A 19,820-nucleotide genomic window follows, 5' to 3' on the forward strand; every position below is an offset into this window, starting at 1 on the left:
AAGTAAATGCGCAGCGGAAATAGACTGCGTGTTGTTCTGCGCAAGGGGAAAGGACAGGATACAAAACAAAACAAAAACAGAAGTCAAGATCCGACGTTAAAGAACAGCTCCACTGCTGCAGATTTCAACTGCATAGCACAGTCTAGTTGATCAGTTGGAAAGACTTTGAATCTATATAAAAGGACATTAGGACAAAGTATTGACATTGATAGTAGTTTGATTAGGAATCCCAACTTCAGTTCAACTCCTTGTGAGCTTTTGTTGTCTTTGCTTTGTTCTCTGAAAGATGAGTTACATTTATTTATCTGTTTTGTCATATTTCCAGGTCAAAGATTAAATTGAATTAAACAGTGGAGAACACAACATGTGGAACCAACAATGTAAAACTGAAAACTATTTGAAAGTTGTCATCAGGACTGATTTTTCATAAATACACCTCAATGTATGACCAGTTTTAGACTTAATAACTAAATATTCCCCTAGAATCTGTAACAACTGCTGAATGACGACTAAGCTTATAAGATTGTAGACCAACTCCGTCAACGCCAAACATAGAATCAAATTGCGCCGTCACTACACGCATTACGGTGCACCAAGTAGGCCACATGAAGCGTGAGCGCGGTCCACGCCCCCTCATGTATGTGTAGAGGAAAACTCAGGACCAGACACACTGCAACGTGAACACCCGCAGCCGCGTGCCGCTAGCCCCGCCCCTCGGCCAATCGGAACGTGTTAGGCGGGGCCACAAACTCCCGCGGTCCAATCACGGTGGCTTATTCGATTTTACCTTGCCAGACCAGGCGCCCGGCACGTGCAGTCCTGCGTGTAAACTAGTGGTGGGGGGGGGAGAGCAACAAAAAAAAAAAACTCACAGCCAACACAGAACCGTCAAGCAAACACAGTCGTTGCCACACGGATTTGTGCACCTTCGTTTTTTGACTCTCAAGAAGCTGACGGTGGAATATCGAAGCCGTTGTCATCACTGCGAGCACATCTACGGTAAGTCGGTGGTGTTTAGTCGAGTAACGTTAAATAGTCCGGTGGGTGGTTGTTTGTAGCTAGCATGCTAGCTGTCACTTCAAGCCGTTGGTGCTCGAGCGGCAGAAATTGATGTGTTTCTTATAGAGAATACGTCGTTGTGAAACGAACGCCGTTGAGTCTTTGTTTCCCCGTTTAACGTGAGTTAGTTATTGCTCTCTTTTGAACTCTTCAATTAGACGTTCGTGCCGTGCAGTAATGTTAGTTTGTAATGCAGCCTCGCGATAACATGAGGCCATAACCGCTTATAACGTTATTTCCAAACACGTTCACGACAGCACGTGCCAGGCAGGATTGTAAACAGCAAGATGTTATCGACGCAAACAACGAAACCGTCCTTCAGCTGTCGTTAACGTTTCACTAGTTCATGCGTCACGTAGGGAGTTTTGGGTGTGCGCCTTCCAGATGATCCTTTCTGCTTATGCACAAGTGGGCAGTTTTTAATCGTGCACGGAATCTGCTTTATAACGAGGTGATCACACACACTAAACATCTCATAGTTTCCACTGTGATACTCTTAATATGAGAATGAATCATAAAGCTAGTTTGCTCTCTGGTCAGTGTCGCAGGACAGCAGCAGCACGATGAGTCTTCTCTTTTTTGGGGGAAAGAGGTGTTGCCAGGAAGCAGCCTGGTCTCTCCTGCATCCTCGTTCTGGTTCCTGATGGTGAAGGCTAACCGTTGTTATATTATTTTTAGTTGTTTAACTTGTCACCCCGTGTAGAAAATCTTGATTGCGTTGTTCACATCAAATATTAGGTGTAGTTCAGGGACTTAAAACTGAATGTGTTTTTTTTAATCCAAAACAATCAACAATGTATATTGCTAAGGACATAACGTTATGTCCTCTGATGACCTAATGAGCGACTTGCTTGTTTGATACAGTGACACACAGAACCTCGTCCCACTGCAGGCTGGACATTAGACACAGCAATTCTCTCCTTAGAGTAGAGATGCTTTTTAAGCTATTGCTAATGACATAAATCGTGGCTGAAATTGTAAAAAAAAAAAGTTATCTCGATGATTGTAACAGCTTGATCGGCATGATTTATCTTGATCTCAACCACAGCAAATCGGATGTTCTGTCATGTATGTACATTTAGTTCATAATGGTGTAATGACAAGTGTATTGGGCAGTTTATTTTGTCCAGCTGACACATGCGGAGCGCGTGTCCCGTCGTCTCATAAATGTGCATCTATGTACGCTGGCCAATCACTGATCGTGAACCGCCCTCCATCGTGAATATTCATGAGTCAACGCGAGGCGAAGCCTGTCGCAGGCAGCCTCTGCGGGAGCGCCCTCGTCATTGGTCCAGCGAGCCGACCAATCGGCAGCCGACATGGCTCAGGGAAAGTACCAGGGGGCGGGTCCTGTCAGTCAAGCGGAGAAGTCCACACATGTTCAGACACGGAGCTACGCCACGCCCCCCTGCTGCCTGCATCTGAAGATTGCAGCAGTGCGATAATGCCCTTGTATTAATAATGGAAATTCATTTGTTTGAACTGTCCTGTGGACACGGACATGTTTGCATTGGAGTACAATATACAATGCATAATATCAAATTTAGTTACATTGACTCCAGCTAGAAAACTGATTGTTTTGATCTGTAGTGAGAGAATTCATTGTTTTCTACAGGCATAGATGACATGTTTATATTGCTTGTTATTGCAGAAGTCGATAAGCCCCAAATGTTCTCATTACAATCACTGAAGACCAAGAAACATTTTGGGCAGACCATTTCACTCTTAATCTGTGAAGTGGTAATTGACGGTCAATTGTTTAATCTTTTAATCAAATTGTCAAATCCTCACCGTTGGAAGTAGGGAATATTAGACATTTTGGCCCAATAAGACTGATACCGTTGCATATTTTCAGGAAGATTGCAATCTTGTGAGTAAAAAGGTGAATTAGACTGATGCTGCAAATTTTCTGCCACCCTAAAATAGGTACATCTTGCATAAACAGAGGTTGGTCTTACTGAGTGCATTTCCTGTAAATAATATGAGCGGGTGGGTGGCACACTGCATGGTTTCCTCCCAGAGTCCAAACACACGCACGTTCGGTGATGTGGAAGCACCCGACATTGCCCGTTGTTACAGAAAATTGAAACGGTTTGCCTCCCAACTGGGTAAGTGGACCAGTATGGCTCCAGGTATTTAAAATAGCCTCCCCCCCGCTGTGTGTGGCTCTGCCGTCACCCGTGGAAGTACGCATGGCTGGCAGTCAGCCTCGAAGGCCACTCCCCACTCGCATATTACCAGATCATGACGATGACCGGCGTTTGTCACCTGCGTCACCCGTCTGACCAAACATCATGCTGGTTATCATTTCACGGCTGATAAGAAGGCCGCTGAGCTGTACTGAAGGGGCCCTCACATGAATCAGTTCAACTCAATACCAGCAGTTTTTACCCTAATTCCCATTGGAGGTGGTTGTGGTTGTTTTATTTGTTATCTCTGTGTAATGAGTTACATCCGTCATCAGGTGTGCGCACTTCTTTTATCCTCTTGCGGTGGCCGCTGTACGCCCGGGTCCCTTCAGCCGTATTGGGCCCGTGCGTCACAAACAGGAAGCTGAAGTATTTCTGAGCGGTCAGTCTAGGGACGTAAATAAACCTCTCTGAGCAGATTCCGCACCACTGCACGCTCGGGGGAGCCAGTCAAGGTGTACACGTTTGAAAGGATTAACCAATCAGAGCCAGGCTCCGCCTTCTTCCGTGTGCGTCCGCAAGGCTTTAAGGCTTTGAGGCTTACGGGGGTCTCCCTATCCCTTGGAATAAATCGCGGGAGACATTTGCTTGCGTAGGTAATGGCCTGATTTACACTTTTATGGGATTGAGAAGCAATCCCTAATTTGTAACATGGAGCGCTTGGTTAAGTCCTCCTGGTGTTCCACTTGCCTTAACTGTCCTCCATGTCAGAGTGAAACTGGACAATTTCCCCCTGTATTTTGTAATGCTCACTTGTTCTATATATTAAGATGCCTACAAACGCTCTTGCCGCATTAATCCAGATAATCTGTTAAAGGCAGCTGGGTGCTATTACAACAACCACAAACATCTGTCTGGACCACATGAGATATTTCACGGCCGTACTAAAAGCTTCTTTTGAGGCCAACCTCAAAAACTGCTGAGAAGCAACTTTCCATCGCTGTAGTGCTTGTGAGATACTTCAAAGACCATGACAAACGTTTTGTAGTCCTGCAACTAATAGTTTTCCTTCTTTGTCCATCTCTCTGATTCCAGGTGGCCTTTAGCACCTCCAGAGGCCAGATCCCGAGTGTCACAGATTCAGAGAGATTTGCATTTTTAATTTTTTTCCTCTCACCAAGAGCTATTTTTCTCACTCTCCCCTGCGATCTCTCATCCCATCTGTTGGCGCACTTGTGCAAAGGCTGTTTCATAAGCATCATCTTTTTCGCAATTTAATTGGAGCCTTGTTGGATTGACAACCTCTGCTTTTTGGTCACATTTAATACTTTTTACAGCCATTTAATAATCTGCAACTTTTTGAAAACCCTCAAAGGGCTCAAAGCCTTTTGATCCGACCATATTTTTAGGGGGGTAGAAAAAGCAATGAAATTCTCTCCTTAGTTCTTGTAACTATCAGCCATTAACCATGATTCACCTGTGTATACACAGCAGTCCCACTTAAATTAAAGCTCCGCCTGTTTTTCCTCGGCTGACACCGTAATAAAGCGGTTCCAGCCTCATCCTACTCAAGCATGAGTTATGATGATTCTAAATCAATGGCGAGGGCCGACGAGGAAATCCCCGACCACGGCGAGGAGTCAGACGGGTTAAACTCTCCAAAAAGCGGTCCCCCCAGTGCCGGCGTCGGCGCTCAGGAGCGGGAAAGGGGCGCCAACTCCGACGACATGGACGGGCTCTCCAGCGGGAACGACTCCGGGGAGAGGGAGAGCGAAGGCGGGATGGACAGAGACGGCGGGTCGCACGGGCGCCAGTCCGTGCGCAGCTCCCACAGCTCGTCGAACGGCAAGGACTCCGGCATGATGCTGGAAGCCGGAGAGAGCAACAAGAGGTGAGCGACACGCCGTGCTGCGACCAACGGGACACGCCCCCCCCCCCCCCCCCCCCCCCACGCTTCATCTGTTCAGTGCAAAGCCGTCGTTCACGTTCCTCTGTCCCTTTTCCCGTCCCCCCCCAGCTCCAACTCCCAGAGCCTCTCGCCTCCCAGCAGCTCGCTGGCCTACAGCCTGCTGTCGACCAGCTCGGAGCACGACCCCCCCTCCACCTCCGGCTGCAGCAGCAACCAGTCGGCGCGGGTCCAGACCCAGAAGGATCTGATGAAGGCCATCAAGGAGCTGAAGCTGCGTCTGCCCACCGAGCGCAGGGCCAAGGGCCACACCAGCACTCTAAACGCCCTCAAATACGCACTGCAGTGTGTTAAACAAGTCCGAGGTGAGGGGGGGGGGGAGTTCCGTGCATTCGAAGACCCCGCGTATTTTCTTGAATAAGCATTCAATTTTTCTCAATATGCCTCAATGTCTCAATTTGACTGACTGATTTGTGTTTAACGTTTCCAGCCAACAAGGAGTACTACCATCAGTGGAGCGTGGAGGAGTGTCACGGCTGCAGCCTGGACTTGTCTGCCTTCACCATTGAGGAGCTTGACAACATCACTTCAGAATACACCCTCAAAAACACTGTAGGTCTATGCACTTATTCATTGTTATTAAAAACTGATATATTCATAGAGAATTTGAAGAATGTCAAACTGTCTTTAGCTTTGAGAATTTTTTTTAGTTTTTTACTGCTCCGGTAATTTTTTGCCAATTAAAGTCATGTGGAAGAAGCTTTTCTACGCTCCACTTTTCATCAGTTCTTTTTTTCCCCCTTTCTATTTTCAGGACACTTTCTCTATGGGCGTGTCATTCTTGTCCGGAAAGGTGGTGTACGTATCGCCCCACGGCTCCTCCCTGCTGCGCTGCAAGCCAGAGCGTCTCCAGGGCACCATGTTTTCGGAGCTTTTGGCGCCGCAGGACGTCAGCACTTTCTACAGCGGCACGGCGCCCTGCCGCCTGCCCAACTGGGCCTCCTGCATCGGATTCGGTGAGTCGAGACCAAGTGACGTTGGCAAAAGGGAGACCGTGTGAGCACAGGATTTCCGAGGGACGGTCTGGCTCCTTTGTCTGACTCTGGTGCCCCCCCCCCCCCCCCCTCCTTCCTCTCAGCTTCTCCGCCAGTGGACTGCACTCAGGAGAAATCCATGTTCTGCCGGATCAGCGCGGACCAGGCGCAGGCCGGCGAGATGCGCTACTACCCCTACCGCCTCACGCCCTACCAGCTCACCATCAGAGACTCGGACGAGGCGGAGCCACAGCCCTGCTGCTTGCTCATCGCAGAGAGGGTTCACTCTGGATACGAAGGTACGGGCCGCTTCGCCACATCTGTATGACCCCAAAGCCTCCCCAGGCCAACGCACATCAGAGATCAGCTCAGGGGAAAGAATGGATATCAAACACCAACTGTTCTTTATTTTTAATTCAGTGGATTAAAGACAAGTAAATGCTTGAACTTATGTACTTCTCAGCTCCTCGTATCCCTCCAGAGAAGAGGATCTTCACCACCAGTCACACTCCCAGCTGCCTCTTCCAGGAAGTTGATGAGAGGTGAGGGCTTTTTTAAATTGTATTTCTCTTTTCAATCAGAGAAATTAACCACAAAAAAAATGCTATTCCTGTCTTAACAAATGTGTAAATCTACATATTGTGTCTGCAGGGCGGTGCCGTTGTTGGGCTATCTGCCCCAGGACTTGGTGGGGACCCCCATCCTCCTCTACATCCATCCTGAAGACCGGCCCTTAATGGTGGCTATACACGAGAAGAGTGAGTCCATCTAGCGCTGAAATCTGAACTTTTTCCGTTTTTACATATTTTTTAAACTGTTGAGTCAGAACCGTCTTTATTCCGTCTCATTGGCTCATGAATGTCCGTGCCGTCGTCTCTTCAGTCTTTCAGTTTGCCGGACAGCCGTTCGAGCACGCGCCCTTGAGGATGTGCGCCCGCAACGGGGAATACCTGACCATCGACACCAGCTGGTCTTCCTTTGTCAATCCCTGGAGCCGGAAGGTGGCGTTTATCGTCGGGCGCCACAAAGTCAGAACGTAAGATCACTTATTTAGTCGTAGAAAAGTATTGACAAGCAAATGCACAGTTTGAATTTGCATAGCGATTTCCCTCATCTTGAAAGCTGAGCTCTAACGCCTTTCCCCGCCTCCAGGAGCCCTCTGAACGAGGACGTGTTCACCACGGCGCAGTGCTGCGAGACCCGGGCCACCACGCCCGACGTGGTGCGGCTGAGCGAGAAGATCCACCGGCTCCTGGCGCAGCCGGTGCACAGCGGCAGCTCCCAGGGCTACAGCTCCCTCGGGTCCAGCGGCTCGCGGGCCTCCCGGCGTTCGCCCCAGCGGTGCCTCGGCACCTCGGACGCCTCGTCCAGCGACAGCAGCGGCCCCGCCGCGGCCAAGGCCGCCGCCGCCGCCGCCGTTTCCCGGAAACCTGTGAGTCTGAGCAACTGGGACCTTTAAGTCGACCGTTTAGAAAAGCGATCCGCCTAAATACAGTCAACGGCCGCGTCATTCCACGTCGGTCTAACGAGTTTATTGGGGTCGTTTCTTTCCAGATGACTTTCCAGCAGATCTGCAAAGACGTCCACATGGTCAAGACCAACGGACAGCAGGTGTTCATCGAGTCCCGCAACCGCCCTCTGCCTAGAAAAAACACATGCACAGGTAAAATGAAAAAAGAGAATAATAGTCGTCTCTGGTGAGAAAGAACTTACCTGACAACTAGTGATGTCAAAGAGACGCGGCACCTAAATAACAAGTTCCTTTTCCTTTCTCCTCTCTTCTTTATCCAGGCACAACAGGCATGCGAGCGATCAGCAGCGACCCAATCAGAAGTTTGATAGCCGACATGACGAAACCCCCCACACCTTTGGTCCCGGCGCCGCTTGTGCCGAAGGAGCCCCCCACCGGCTACTCCTACCAGCAGATCAACTGCCTGGACAGCATCATCAGGTGTGTGTGCGAGCCTGAAGCTCCGTGCCTCTTAGCCTCTTGTGGCGGTGGGGTGAGGAGATCTTTACCTAACTCATCCATCGCTGATCTGACTCCACGCAGGTACTTGGAAAGCTGTAACATTCCTAACACCGTTAAAAGGAAGTGTGGCTCCTCCACGTCTGACGAGGACAACCCGCTGGAGGCCGGCAGCAACACAGGTACTTTTACAGCCGGTTCCATTGTTTGTTTGCGTGTTTGTTTTAGTAGGCGATTAGTTAGTTTGGTGTTTCTCGGGTTTCCCTTTCCTTTTTTTGGTCAGTCATTATTTACCAACAAAAATACTGATTCTTGTTGTTGAATACGGGTGATTTTTGTTACTTAATGCAGCGTCGTTAACTTATTTCATGACCACTAAATGAGCATGCGTGTTGCAGTGTGCTGTTGTTTGTCTGGACGCTGCGCAATCATTGACAGAAACTTGTTGGCCTTGTTTTCTCCTGCAGGTGGTTCAGTTAACCTTGTAAGTGAACCACCTCCTCTGCCTCCCCTGACCATGGCCACAAAGGCAGAGAGTGTAGCCTCAGTCACGTCGCAGTGTAGCTTCAGCAGCACCATCGTGCATGTGGGAGACAAGAAGCCTCCTGAGTCAGGTGGGAATCCTCAACACTCACACTCTGAAGCCTAAAGTCTGTCACTGTAACGGCGAGACACGAGGTCGGTGCATGTTTTCAGTTTTATTTGAATGATATCTTTTATTGAGGTTTGTATTTTTTCTTTGGGGCCCAAAGTCTCTGTGTCGCCCAGTAATCTGCTCTCATACGGCCTCTTATTTTTCCTCCCTTGCTTGCTTGTTTTTTTTGCAAATGAACTGACCAAAAAGTGTTTTTTGCATTACTTTCGAAGTCAAGCAGAAACCCCGTAGACGCATGATAAAACTTCACATTGCAGGTAATCTAATTAATGCCTTTTGTTCTCCTCTGGACTTCTCCACGTCGCCTGTCTTCTTTTACTGCTTTACCCCAAAACGTTCTCCAGTGTCTGCAGTTTTTTGTTTTCCTTTTAACTTTTGAGCTGAACACCGCAGAACATGTACAGCAAATTAAGACATGAGTAGTACTCATGTTCATGTTTATCTATTTATCCCTTTTGCTAAGCTACTGGTCCTAATAGACCAAATAAATCATGAATTGAGCAAGATTTTCTGTAATTAACTTTTCATTCGTCAGAAGAACAACTTGCCGTTTTTCCTCTCAACGCGACGTCCTTCTTCATTGCTTTAACAGACCTCCTCGCTTTTCCCTCTATCACAGACATCAACATGGAGGAGGCTCCTCCTACAACCACGCCAGCTCCACCCGCAACAACACTTCTCGCCATCAAGGCGATCGCCTTCCCTTCTTTACCTCCTCAAGCTGCTCAGCCAGAGAGGGACAGCCGTTGCAGTGTGGGAGGAGGAGGAGGAGGAGGAGGCCGCATGGGTCTCACCAAGGAGGTGCTATCCGCCCACACCCAGCAGGAGGAGCAGGTATTCCTCGACCGCTTTAAGGACCTCAGCAAGCTGCGTGTTTTTGATCAGGCGGCATCCTCCCCCCTGCACGGTCAGACCCCAGCTGCCAACCCCCTGTCTCGAGGTAAGGGAGCGCACATACACACACACACACACACATTACACATCTCTAACCAGCCCTTTGCTCACTTCAGTGCCTCCTTCCCTTCCCCAGGAGCGCGCTGTTCTCGCGATTACCCCGCCGCGGGAAGCAGCACCAGTCGCCGGCGGGGCGGCAAAAGACTCAAGCACCAGGAGTCTTCCGACCAGCAGAGCTCCCTGGGTCTCGACCCGAGGGCCGGCGCGGCTCCCCTGCCTCTCAACGTCCCCGTCGGCCCCCCGACAAACTCCTCCTCCTGGCCGTCTGTGGGCTCTCAGGCTGGCATTCCCGCCGCGCCCTTTGCTCCCGGCATGCTTCCAATCTACCCCGTTTACCCGCCGCTCGCCCAGCCCTTGTCCGTGCCAGACGCGTCGCCTTTCCCCCCCGCCCAGATGGTGCCTCCAATGGTGGCCCTCGTCCTTCCCAACTACATGTTCCCTCAGATGGGAGTGCCCATCTCTCAGCCGGGCCCCGTCCCCGGACACTTCTTCAATCCGAACTTCACGTACCCGGCCGCCACCCACGGCTCCCTCCCCCCCGGCGTCGTTTCAAACTCCTTACCGATTCAGGCCACCTGCGCCCCGTCCCGCAGCAGCACCCCGCAGTCCTACAGCCAGACGCCTGCTGACCGCGAGGGCGCAGAGTCCCCCCTCTTCCAGTCCAGGTGCTCGTCGCCGCTCAACCTCTTGCAGCTGGAAGAAACGCCCAGCGGCCGCTTAGAGGTCACCACGGCCCTGGTGGCGGCACAGCAAGCCACGCCTTCTGTGCACGGCGGTGCGGCCGGGGTTCAGAGCTCTGCCAACCAGAGGAGCTCTGACGATAGCTCCAAGGAGAACGTAAGCACACAGACGTTCGTCATAGGATGTTAGGCTTTGAAATAAAACATTTAGAAATGGTATTTAAAATGTGTCTTAAAACCGTTTTTTTTCCCCCCATTAGGGTGAAGCGAATGAGTCCAACAACGATGCCATGTCCACCTCCAGCGACCTGCTGGACATGTTGCTACAGGAAGACGCCCGCTCGGGCACCGGCTCCGCGGCCTCCGGGTCAGGGTCGTCAGGCACGAGGTCGTCTGGTTCAGGCTCCGGCTCAAACGGCTGCAGCTCCTTTGGCACCAGTGGCATGAGTAAGTAGTCATTTTAAATTATTATTATCATTAATAAAAGAGACGTAATGTCGTAATTATTCCACTATTTCTTGATTCCCAACTTTCTCTTCCCCGTCCATGCAGGCAGCAGCCAGGGCAGCCACACCAGCAAGTACTTTGGCAGTATCGACTCGTCGGAGAACGACCATTCCCGCAAGCAGCCTGCAGGGGGCAGCAGTGGTGCCGGAGGAGATGGAGGTGAGGAGCAGTTCATCAAGTGTGTCCTGCAGGACCCCATCTGGCTGCTGATGGCCAACACCGACGACAAGGTCATGATGACCTATCAGCTGCCTGTCAGGTACGACAGAATTTTTTTTTAAAAGCGGGACCACGTGACACAGCAGCCTTTTTGTTTGTTTACACACTCAACATCACACTCTCAGTGACCCGCTGACCTCTTCTTTTCCCCCCACAACAGAGACATGGAGACTGTGCTGCGAGAGGACCGCGAGGCCCTGAGGAGCATGCAGAAGCACCAGCCACGCTTCTCCGAGGAGCAGAAGAGGGAGCTGAGCCAGGTGCACCCGTGGATCCGCACGGGACGCCTGCCGCGAGCCATCAACGTGTCTGTAAGTGCGCTCGCCCTCGAGCTTTGAGCGGTTCAGTGCACGACGTTGGCGTTTAGATCCATCGAGTCAAAACGCACACAGGGGACAAGAAGTGACGCCTTTGTTTTTGCTTGTCCTTCAGGGCTGTGCTGACTGCAAGTCTCTGCCCTGCGCGCCCGCCACCGCTCCGTTCGACGTGGAGATCCACGAGATGGAGCTAGGCGGTGTGCTCAAAGACCGCCAGGGCGAGACAAACCGGTCGGAAACGCCCATGGACGGAGCTCAACCGGAGGACGGAGAAGATGGCGAAGGAGCACAAGACGGCAACCAGGAGATGGCGACGGAGGAGCAAGTGACCTCGGCGGATGTGAAGGAAAAGTCGGACATGACTCATTGAGCAGATGGCCAAAGATTAATGACACTATCGCAGACGTTTTCTACGCTGTGCAGAAAATGTGCACCTTCCAACGCTCCCGGTGCCCAAAACCTTTTTACACAAGGTGTAAAATGGGATCTGCTGGGAGCAGAAAAGGGAAAAAAAAGGTGCATATCGATGGAGACAACTTGTTGTTCGGCTGGTCGGGGCGGGGACACCGAGCATCTTTGGAGGAAGCAGTGAGATAATCAGAGGACGAAGTTGAATGTGTTAAAGATTAAAAAGGCGCCTTTTACGTAAGATGGATGTGCTTCACCACAGTGTCCTCCGTCACGTTTTTCCTCCCGTTTGGGGAGCAGCTCGTGAGGCAAAGAGGGGAGTTTCTCTTATTGTCGAATGTTTCCACGGTTGTCTGGGATCCGTAGCTCAGTCACATCCTGTTTCTTTTTAAGACTTTATGAAAAAAAAAAAAACATTTAAAAAAAGAAACCAACTGTCACCTTATAAACATGTACAGTGCAAAACAGTTTACAAAAACCTATGTGTATATTTTTATACTTTCATCCACCTCTAATAGTAAGAGGATATATTGAGTGTCTACTGTAAAAATAAGGAAACCCACAATCGAAATAGGGTTTGCTAGCTGTGGGGCAGCATGGACGATGACCAGGAGGCTCATGTAGACTGGTAAGCTCTCTTGCTGTGCACTGGTGTGGTCTCCCCCAGTGTGAAATGACCAATGATTCTGTCACAGGCGGTATTTTAAACAGCCAGCCGCCCCGAGGAGCTGTTGTGTCGCCCGTGTTCGTGGATGTGAAAGAAGAGGAAGGAACTCTAGAAAGTCTGTGGAGAGTGTTTGTTTACCATCGTTGTCCCCCCTCCCTTTTCTCTCTCTTCACTGTTCTAATCATGTGATATCCTTTTGCTTTATGGCGTCCGTGGTGTCTGCAACAGTTTCCTAAATATTTTTGTGAAATTCTTTGTACAAAAAAATGACAATAAAAATAACTTTAAATTTAAATGGGAATTCAGATTTCTGCCCCACCACCACCACCACATTATGATTACAACTCTTTGCAGTCTATTTTTGCCGTTGCCGTGGATACCGAGAGGTCCTGAATGAGGTGGAAGCAGAGAGCAAAATGAGGGCAACTGCTTTTCTAAGCGAACCACAGGCTCCTCCCCCTCAGCTGCGGTTTCCTCCCACAGCTTAAAAAAGGGACAGGAGGCCACCGGCCTTCGTTCAGACAAACGCAGAGCTGCCTTCGATGTGCGGCATCGTTACAACGACAACAACAACAACTGTAATGGTTGCAGGCCGTAAGTGAGAGCTCATAATGTTTTAATTTAAATTCACATGATGGATCGTAAAACCAACATGTTTCTTCATGATGGATCCTTTCCTGGCCACAAGTTATTTTTTTTAGAATTGCACATATTTCAAGTCTTCCATATTTACTTTACACAGAAGATCTGTTTTCGCTCTTTTCTGTATTTAAATCATCTACTTTCTTTCCACCACCGTGGAAAAGAATTGAATCCACACACCAGCCTTCACTTGCTGTCTAAATCGGGCGTGTGACCCCAAAAAACTAAAGTCTCCAGCCTTAATAATATTTTAAAAGTGATTTACAGAGGTCTTCAAAAAGCAGCTTATATTCAATAATGTATATTGTACTTACATTACATTTAATCATTTTCTATCTTCTTTTGTTCTCAACTGATGATTTTGATCATGATTAAAAAAAAAAGTTAAACAAAACAGCCACATTTTTACATCACGTCCGTCACGCAATTTTGAACCCTGGACATCAGTTCCCTCAATGTCCACTTATGAAGCAGACTCCTGCGTCGAACATCCGGCCCGGTGTTAGTTCAAGTGTCATGGGGGGGCGGGGGGGGTCCTTAAAATCATGACGATCCATCCTCTGAGGACCATGAATGCAGTGCACATTGGTTTTTGTGACAACAGATCCAGGATATTTCTGTCAGGATCAAAAAGGGACCAACCAAACAGCTGCATGCCGACAGCGGCAAACACACACACACACACGCACACACACACAGAGGGGTACTCTGTACTTAAGTAGAGACGCACATAACATACATACATACATACATGGCCGTGAGTGAGTGAAGTTTTTCCTAGTTGTCAAACTGCCTTCTGTCCTCTCAACATCACATCAATTCACCTTTTTCCCCTTTCTTCTCCTTCCCTGCGTTAAACACACACCTTCTCCTCACCCATCATGTCCACCCTCCCCTCTTTTTGAACCTCCCGTCTCTCCACGCCTCCACCCTCCATTCCTCCCTCCTCCCTCTTCTTCTCCGGTCTTTTCCTAACCTCGGAGCGACAGCATGGGGGACAGGGTGTGGACAGCGGGCCTTCTTCTCATCCTGACGCTGGGATGGACTGAAGCTCAGAGTCAGAGCAACTTCTCCAGGTAGGCGAGAGATTTTAGATTCTTTTTTTTTTTAAATGTCTTTGGGTACGTGTGCCAACGACGTGGCTGTCAATGTCCCTCTTGTGCGTCGGCTTGTGAACATGTGGCATGTTGTGTTGGGGCACACATCTGTCTGCATCAACCGCCGCGTGATTATAGTTTTAGGAAGAGAAGGCTGCAGTTGTTAGGGAGATGTTCCTACACCCGGTGTTGTATTACATGCTGGGAAATGCTCTGTGGACCTGTTTGTTTGTACTGCTGTCGCTCCTTCCACACACATACGGGGTGTAAATTGAACACGAGACAAACAAATACTTGTGGCCTGTCCGACTCCAGAGGGCCACAAGGGAGGGACGCCACTGTTTGGTTTGTTTTTCTGGCCAAATGTGGCCTCCCATTACCCAAGACATGGAACATATGGCTGAAGATTAAGAAAGAAATAGATTAAAAAGGAACTGCCTTCCCACAGTGTGGAGATCATTCGTTTTCACACCTATTCTCCACAAAAACAGCAAAGTTCCACGATCAAAACGTGGGCAGGTTTTTTAAAAAAGGAGACTGGCTGACAACAGCAAGCCGACATCTAAATTAACGAGTCTGCTGCGAAAATGGTCCTGCTCTGATCCGCGTGTCACCAAACACCGCGTGCGAGCGTCGCCGTGGAAAGGGGGGGCCCCCGCCTGCTCCAGAGTAAATGACCCGTTACGTCTGCTGACCACCTTCTTGAGGCGCACACGGGAGGAGAACGCTGGCATTACGCACGCGGCACGTTGGCGGTCTCCCTGGCTGGATGGTTTGACACTTCTTTTTAAAAGAATAATGAAGTAACACGAATCAGGAGGGTTTCGTTGGGAACCTCAGCCGGGAGTCGGAGAACAGAAGCGCGCTGTGTGTTTTAAAAAAAAAAAAAATGTTGATGACTCTTTTCAGGCCCGTCTTCCTGTGCGGGGGCCACCTGGTCACCGACTCCGGCATCGTGGCCAGCGAAGGATTCCCCAGCCCTTACAAAGCCAACAGCAAATGCACCTGGTACATCACCGTGAGTCGCTTTCTACCAACCGCTGCACCGTTACGCACGTGATCATTGCTGCGCCATTAGACCTCCTCTGTGGACGGTCAGGAGGGCTTGATTGACACCTCCCCCGGGCAACAAATTACACCTTTTTCCACCTTCAATTAACCCAAGTGAGTGATAACACCGATGTTGGTTTGCAGCTGTAAGATAACGGTAAACCACTGTGTAATAATCACAAGAGGTCAGCAAGCATGTGTTTTACGAGCAGCAGTCACTGTGATGTAAATGACATGTTTGAAAACATTGGCCCTCATTGGCTACTGGTCGTACCAGCATTTGAGCTTGGGGAGTAATGTTCAGTTTCATTCCTCAGATGTTTTGCTCGTAAAATGATCAAGCGCATATTTCTTCCTCCAGAAATTATAGTCAGTAATTTTCGGGGCTTTATTCAATCCAGTTTATATTCTCGGAGTGAAAAAAAGATTGGGCTCTTAAAACCCCTTTTTCAAAATAAAGTACCAAAAGACTCAATGAGGTTGGACAAAAACATTTAACTAACAAACTAAGAACAAGGAAGGAAGGAAGACAGCCAGCAGGCTGAACAAAATTCTCCATCTATAGAAACTGGTTTTATGTCTCGTCCTGAGCAACTGGAACGTACCGTCTGCTCAGTTGGAGCTGGTGCTGATGCAATACTCTTTTAAAAGCACCACAAAACAAACACAGCATTAAATCACTTTGATTCCTTGATAACTGCTGAAAATCAATACTTATTTTTGGGACAAACCGAAATTCAGTTTACCAACCGTAAGGACCAATTTACCCCCCTCTGGCATTTGGCAGAGGGGGGTAAATTTTCCGTGTTAGTGCTCTGAGGGGACCTTATGATAAACACCCGTTTACACTCTCACTAATTACAGAATTTTCTGCACTATCAGGAGAATAACAAAAAGTTTCACAGATCATAACAGATTCAGTCAGACATTCAACACACGGAAATTCAATCTTGTGAAGCAGGGCTTTTTTAAACTCAAAATATTTCCCGTTTTGTCCACATTCTCCTAAAAATCATATCTGGTGTCGTACCGCTAAGTCATTATTGACCATAATTCTTCTTCCCCTGAGGCCACAACTGCTAAAAACATTTTTTTCTCCAGGTCCCAGAGGGTCACGTGGTGATGCTGTCCTTCCGCCTCTTCGACATGGAGGCCGACCCCACCTGTCGTTACGACTACCTGGACGTCTACAACGGTCACACCCGCCTGGTGCAGAAGCTGGGGCGCTTCTGTGGGACGTTCCGGCCGGGCGCCATCATCGCCACCTCCAACACCATGATGCTGGAGATGGTGTCGGACGAGGGCACCGGGGGAAGAGGCTTCATCGCCGCCTTCAGCGCGGGGAAGCCCCACGTGGAAGGTGAAGGGGACAAAAATGAAAAAGGACATTGTAACACTATATGCTTAAATACAGTATCACAGGAACAAAAACAAACACCCTTTCCTTATTATTTCAAAGGTTCTAGTGAGTTAGCATTTATTCTTTTTTTTATTCGCATAGAGCACCAGTTCTGTGGAGGACGTCTGACTAAAGCGCAGGGCTCCGTGAAGACGCCCAACTGGCCCAACTCGAACTACCCAGCAGGCATCAGCTGCTCCTGGCACATCTCTGTCGAACCAAGCAACGTAAGCCAATCGTATTGCACCACGTATTTGTTGTTAAAGACCGATCCAATGACGGAGGGCCTCGGTGTGTCGCGTAAAGCCTAGTTTATGCTTCTGCGTTTTCAGAGCGACGCAGACGCAAGACCCCCTTGCGTGTCCCTTGCGTGCCTTTCCACACCTCCTTGCGTGCGTCGCCCCATTTTTCTAGGCTCGGTAACGCTGGAGGAGAACGTAGAAATGAAAACAGCCCGTCACGAGGAAATGTTAAACCTCAGCTTCCAGATGTAGCGCAGGTGTGTGTTTCTGAGTGTGTGACAGCCGCCCTGTGACGGGAGTTGAAATGAAAGGCTTCATTGAGGGCCTGAAGGTGTGCTCGTATTTGCCGAGCGATTGAGAGTCAGGAAAGAAGGAAGGAAGTGAGGGCGAGGGGAGAGAGTAAATGCTCTCCTGTATTTCAGCAGTCGGGGCGCCTTCTCCTCCACGACCACCACTGCCTATACTGTACTGTGTGTCTGCTCTTTTTTTGGGGGCGTGTTTTACTCCTGCCTAGGTGATCGAGGTGAAGTTTGTGAAGCTGGACTTGGAGCCTGACACGTACTGCCGCTACGACTACGTGGCATTGTTTAACGGGGGAGAGAGGGATAACTCGCGGCGGATTGGCAAATTCTGCGGCGACAGGTCACCAGGGTGAGATTAAAGGCACGGCTCGTAGCTGAGCTACGCTGACGTTTTCCCCCTTTGCTAATCCTCCCCCTTTCCCTTAATTTCGTTGTCCCTTACGTAGAACAATAGTGACAAATGGGAACGAGCTCCTCGTCCAGTTCGTCTCCGACCTCAGCGTGACCTCAGACGGCTTCATGGCCCACTACTCCAGCGTACCGCGGGGGTCCCGGGCGCCCACGGCTGGGGGGGACTTTATCTATGGGCCTCAGACGACCTCAATGCCGGGAAGAGCGGTCGTGAAGCCAAGCAAACCCGCCAAACCAACCCCCAAACCACGGCCCGGCTCTAAACCCGTGCCGAAACCGCCCAAAAAGCCACTGGTGAAGATACCGCTGAAACCTCCGCCACGCAAGCCCATCATCAAGCCCTCGGCTAAACCCAAACCCGCCAGACCGACGCCCAAAGCTACCGCACCTAAACCTGGATTCAAACCCAAGCCTAAACCTACACCCAAGCCCAAGCCCAAGCCAACGCTAAAACCAAGCATCAAAGCTAAACCCACACGAAAGCCTCCACTGAAGACCAAACCCGCCGTAAAACCTGTCATGAAACCAGTAAAGCCAACCTCTAAGACCAGAGTTAAACCAGCAGTCAAACCGAAGATTAAGCCTAAAGTTGCTAAACCTGGAGTAACCAAGACAGTCACAAAGAAGCCTCTTGTGAGAAGCAAACGTGAGTGGAAGTGGATTTGCACAAAAAACAATTTGCACTTTGCTGCCATGTATGTATACGTGCATATCTGCATTAAGCTGAAATTTAATGTGCGTTATCATGCGTTTGTTGCCATGTGCGTTTCCTTTAGCTTTACCTCTGAACCCGCTGTGTACACAAGCCTGTAAGAAGACCGGCACTCTCCAATCCAGCTTCTGTCTCCATGACTTTGGTGAGTCAAATAAGCTCCCATTTTATCATCACAAATTTCTGTGTCCTGACCTATAAATTTAATATTTTACTAATGTTCTGTTCCTGTTCCCTTTTTGTTAACATTATATTTCTGCTCTTATATTTCTCTCTCTCTTTCTCAGTGATTACGGGTAAGGTCACATCTTTGACCACTGGTCCGAGAGGCTCTGCAACAGTTGAGGTGTCCGTTATCAAGGCGTATAAGGCGGGAAGGCTGCGCATGGTCAAATCAGGGCTGCTCATGTCGGTCACACTGGCCTCCACCTGCAAGAGATGCCCCGGGCTAATCAAAGGTACCACTACGTCCGCCTCTGCAGATTACGAACACAAAACATTTTTACTGACTAAATTGTGTCAACGGATATACTGACATGGATATGTCTTTGTACAAGCTTTAGTAAATGGTTCTTTATCAAATACACGTATAAAACTTCTCAATTTGACTAATGAATTACAAAATGTCAGTAACTCATTGTATGCAGATGATGTGATTCTTTATTCAACCAATAAATCTGTCATTAGAGACCAGAAGGAAATAATATAGATAAGTGTTACACAAATAGAATTAGGGATGAAATTGTGACTTTGTTTGATTCTTCACGTGTAATTATTATAACACGTGAAGAATATTTCAGAAAGTATGTTTTTTCAATCAAGCAACGTGTCCGTCAGTTTAACCTATTTGATACATTTTGACGAATGTTTCTCCTGCTCAGGTCGTAACTACGTGTTGATGGGAAAAGTCGACGCACAGGGCAACGGCCTTCTCAGCCCCTCCAGCTTCTCTCTCCTCTATCAGCCCGTCCACGGCAAAGCCCTCGCCAACCTCACGCGCAAACCCTGCTGACCGGCTCACCGGCGGGATGGACGGCCCCGACTAACTGTCTGATGACGTGTAACTTAAAAAACAAACGTGAAAATATTATGAGTAATGGTCAACACTTCTTTTTTACATAATGGAATGCTTTCGTAAAAGTGATTTTGAAAAGGTTTAAACATACATAATTAAGTATAATATTTTGCATTTAGTATGTAAGTTATAATATGTCTGTGATAAAAGATGCAGATGAATTAAACATGTGATTCTGGTGCTGGTTTACACTGATTGACTGAAATGAGGGGCAAGAACATTTAAAAGCCTTAAATACAGCCCAGGAAGGCAAAGGAAGGAGCACAAGGAATTAGTTTCCCTAATTCCTTGTGCTCATTTCCAAAAGGGCCGTTTGAATGAAAAAGTATGTTTTACCCTAACCCTAAATATTCTCTTAACTCCTCATATATTTTAAATTTATTTCA

At 48.8% G+C, this 19,820-nt stretch overlaps 2 protein-coding genes across 2 annotated transcripts; both read left to right on the forward strand.

The window, feature by feature from the left end:
• Positions 1 to 805: 805 nt before the first annotated feature.
• per1b (period circadian clock 1b) lies at positions 806 to 12,799 on the forward strand. The gene is made up of 20 exons (XM_040181481.2): positions 806 to 999; positions 4,284 to 5,079; positions 5,206 to 5,459; positions 5,585 to 5,706; positions 5,909 to 6,110; positions 6,233 to 6,427; positions 6,592 to 6,670; positions 6,780 to 6,886; positions 7,011 to 7,164; positions 7,281 to 7,560; positions 7,683 to 7,791; positions 7,920 to 8,079; positions 8,182 to 8,279; positions 8,565 to 8,711; positions 9,372 to 9,692; positions 9,783 to 10,543; positions 10,647 to 10,833; positions 10,939 to 11,152; positions 11,273 to 11,423; positions 11,545 to 12,799. Exons 2-20 carry the CDS (start codon positions 4,763 to 4,765, stop codon positions 11,797 to 11,799), a joined length of 4,113 nt encoding a protein of 1,370 aa, XP_040037415.2. The 5' UTR covers positions 806 to 999; positions 4,284 to 4,762; the 3' UTR covers positions 11,800 to 12,799.
• A 1,270-nt stretch (positions 12,800 to 14,069) lies between these two features.
• On the forward strand, positions 14,070 to 19,614 carry pcolceb (procollagen C-endopeptidase enhancer b). Its single transcript, XM_040181482.2, has 9 exons — positions 14,070 to 14,222; positions 15,153 to 15,261; positions 16,395 to 16,653; positions 16,795 to 16,919; positions 17,449 to 17,585; positions 17,683 to 18,293; positions 18,424 to 18,504; positions 18,647 to 18,817; positions 19,241 to 19,614. Exons 1-9 carry the CDS (start codon positions 14,137 to 14,139, stop codon positions 19,369 to 19,371), a joined length of 1,710 nt encoding a protein of 569 aa, XP_040037416.2. The 5' UTR covers positions 14,070 to 14,136; the 3' UTR covers positions 19,372 to 19,614.
• The last annotated feature ends 206 nt before the right edge of the window (positions 19,615 to 19,820 follow it).

Source organism: Gasterosteus aculeatus, chromosome 7, assembly GCF_964276395.1.
Source record: "Gasterosteus aculeatus chromosome 7, fGasAcu3.hap1.1, whole genome shotgun sequence".
Lineage (NCBI taxonomy): Eukaryota > Metazoa > Chordata > Actinopteri > Perciformes > Gasterosteidae > Gasterosteus > Gasterosteus aculeatus.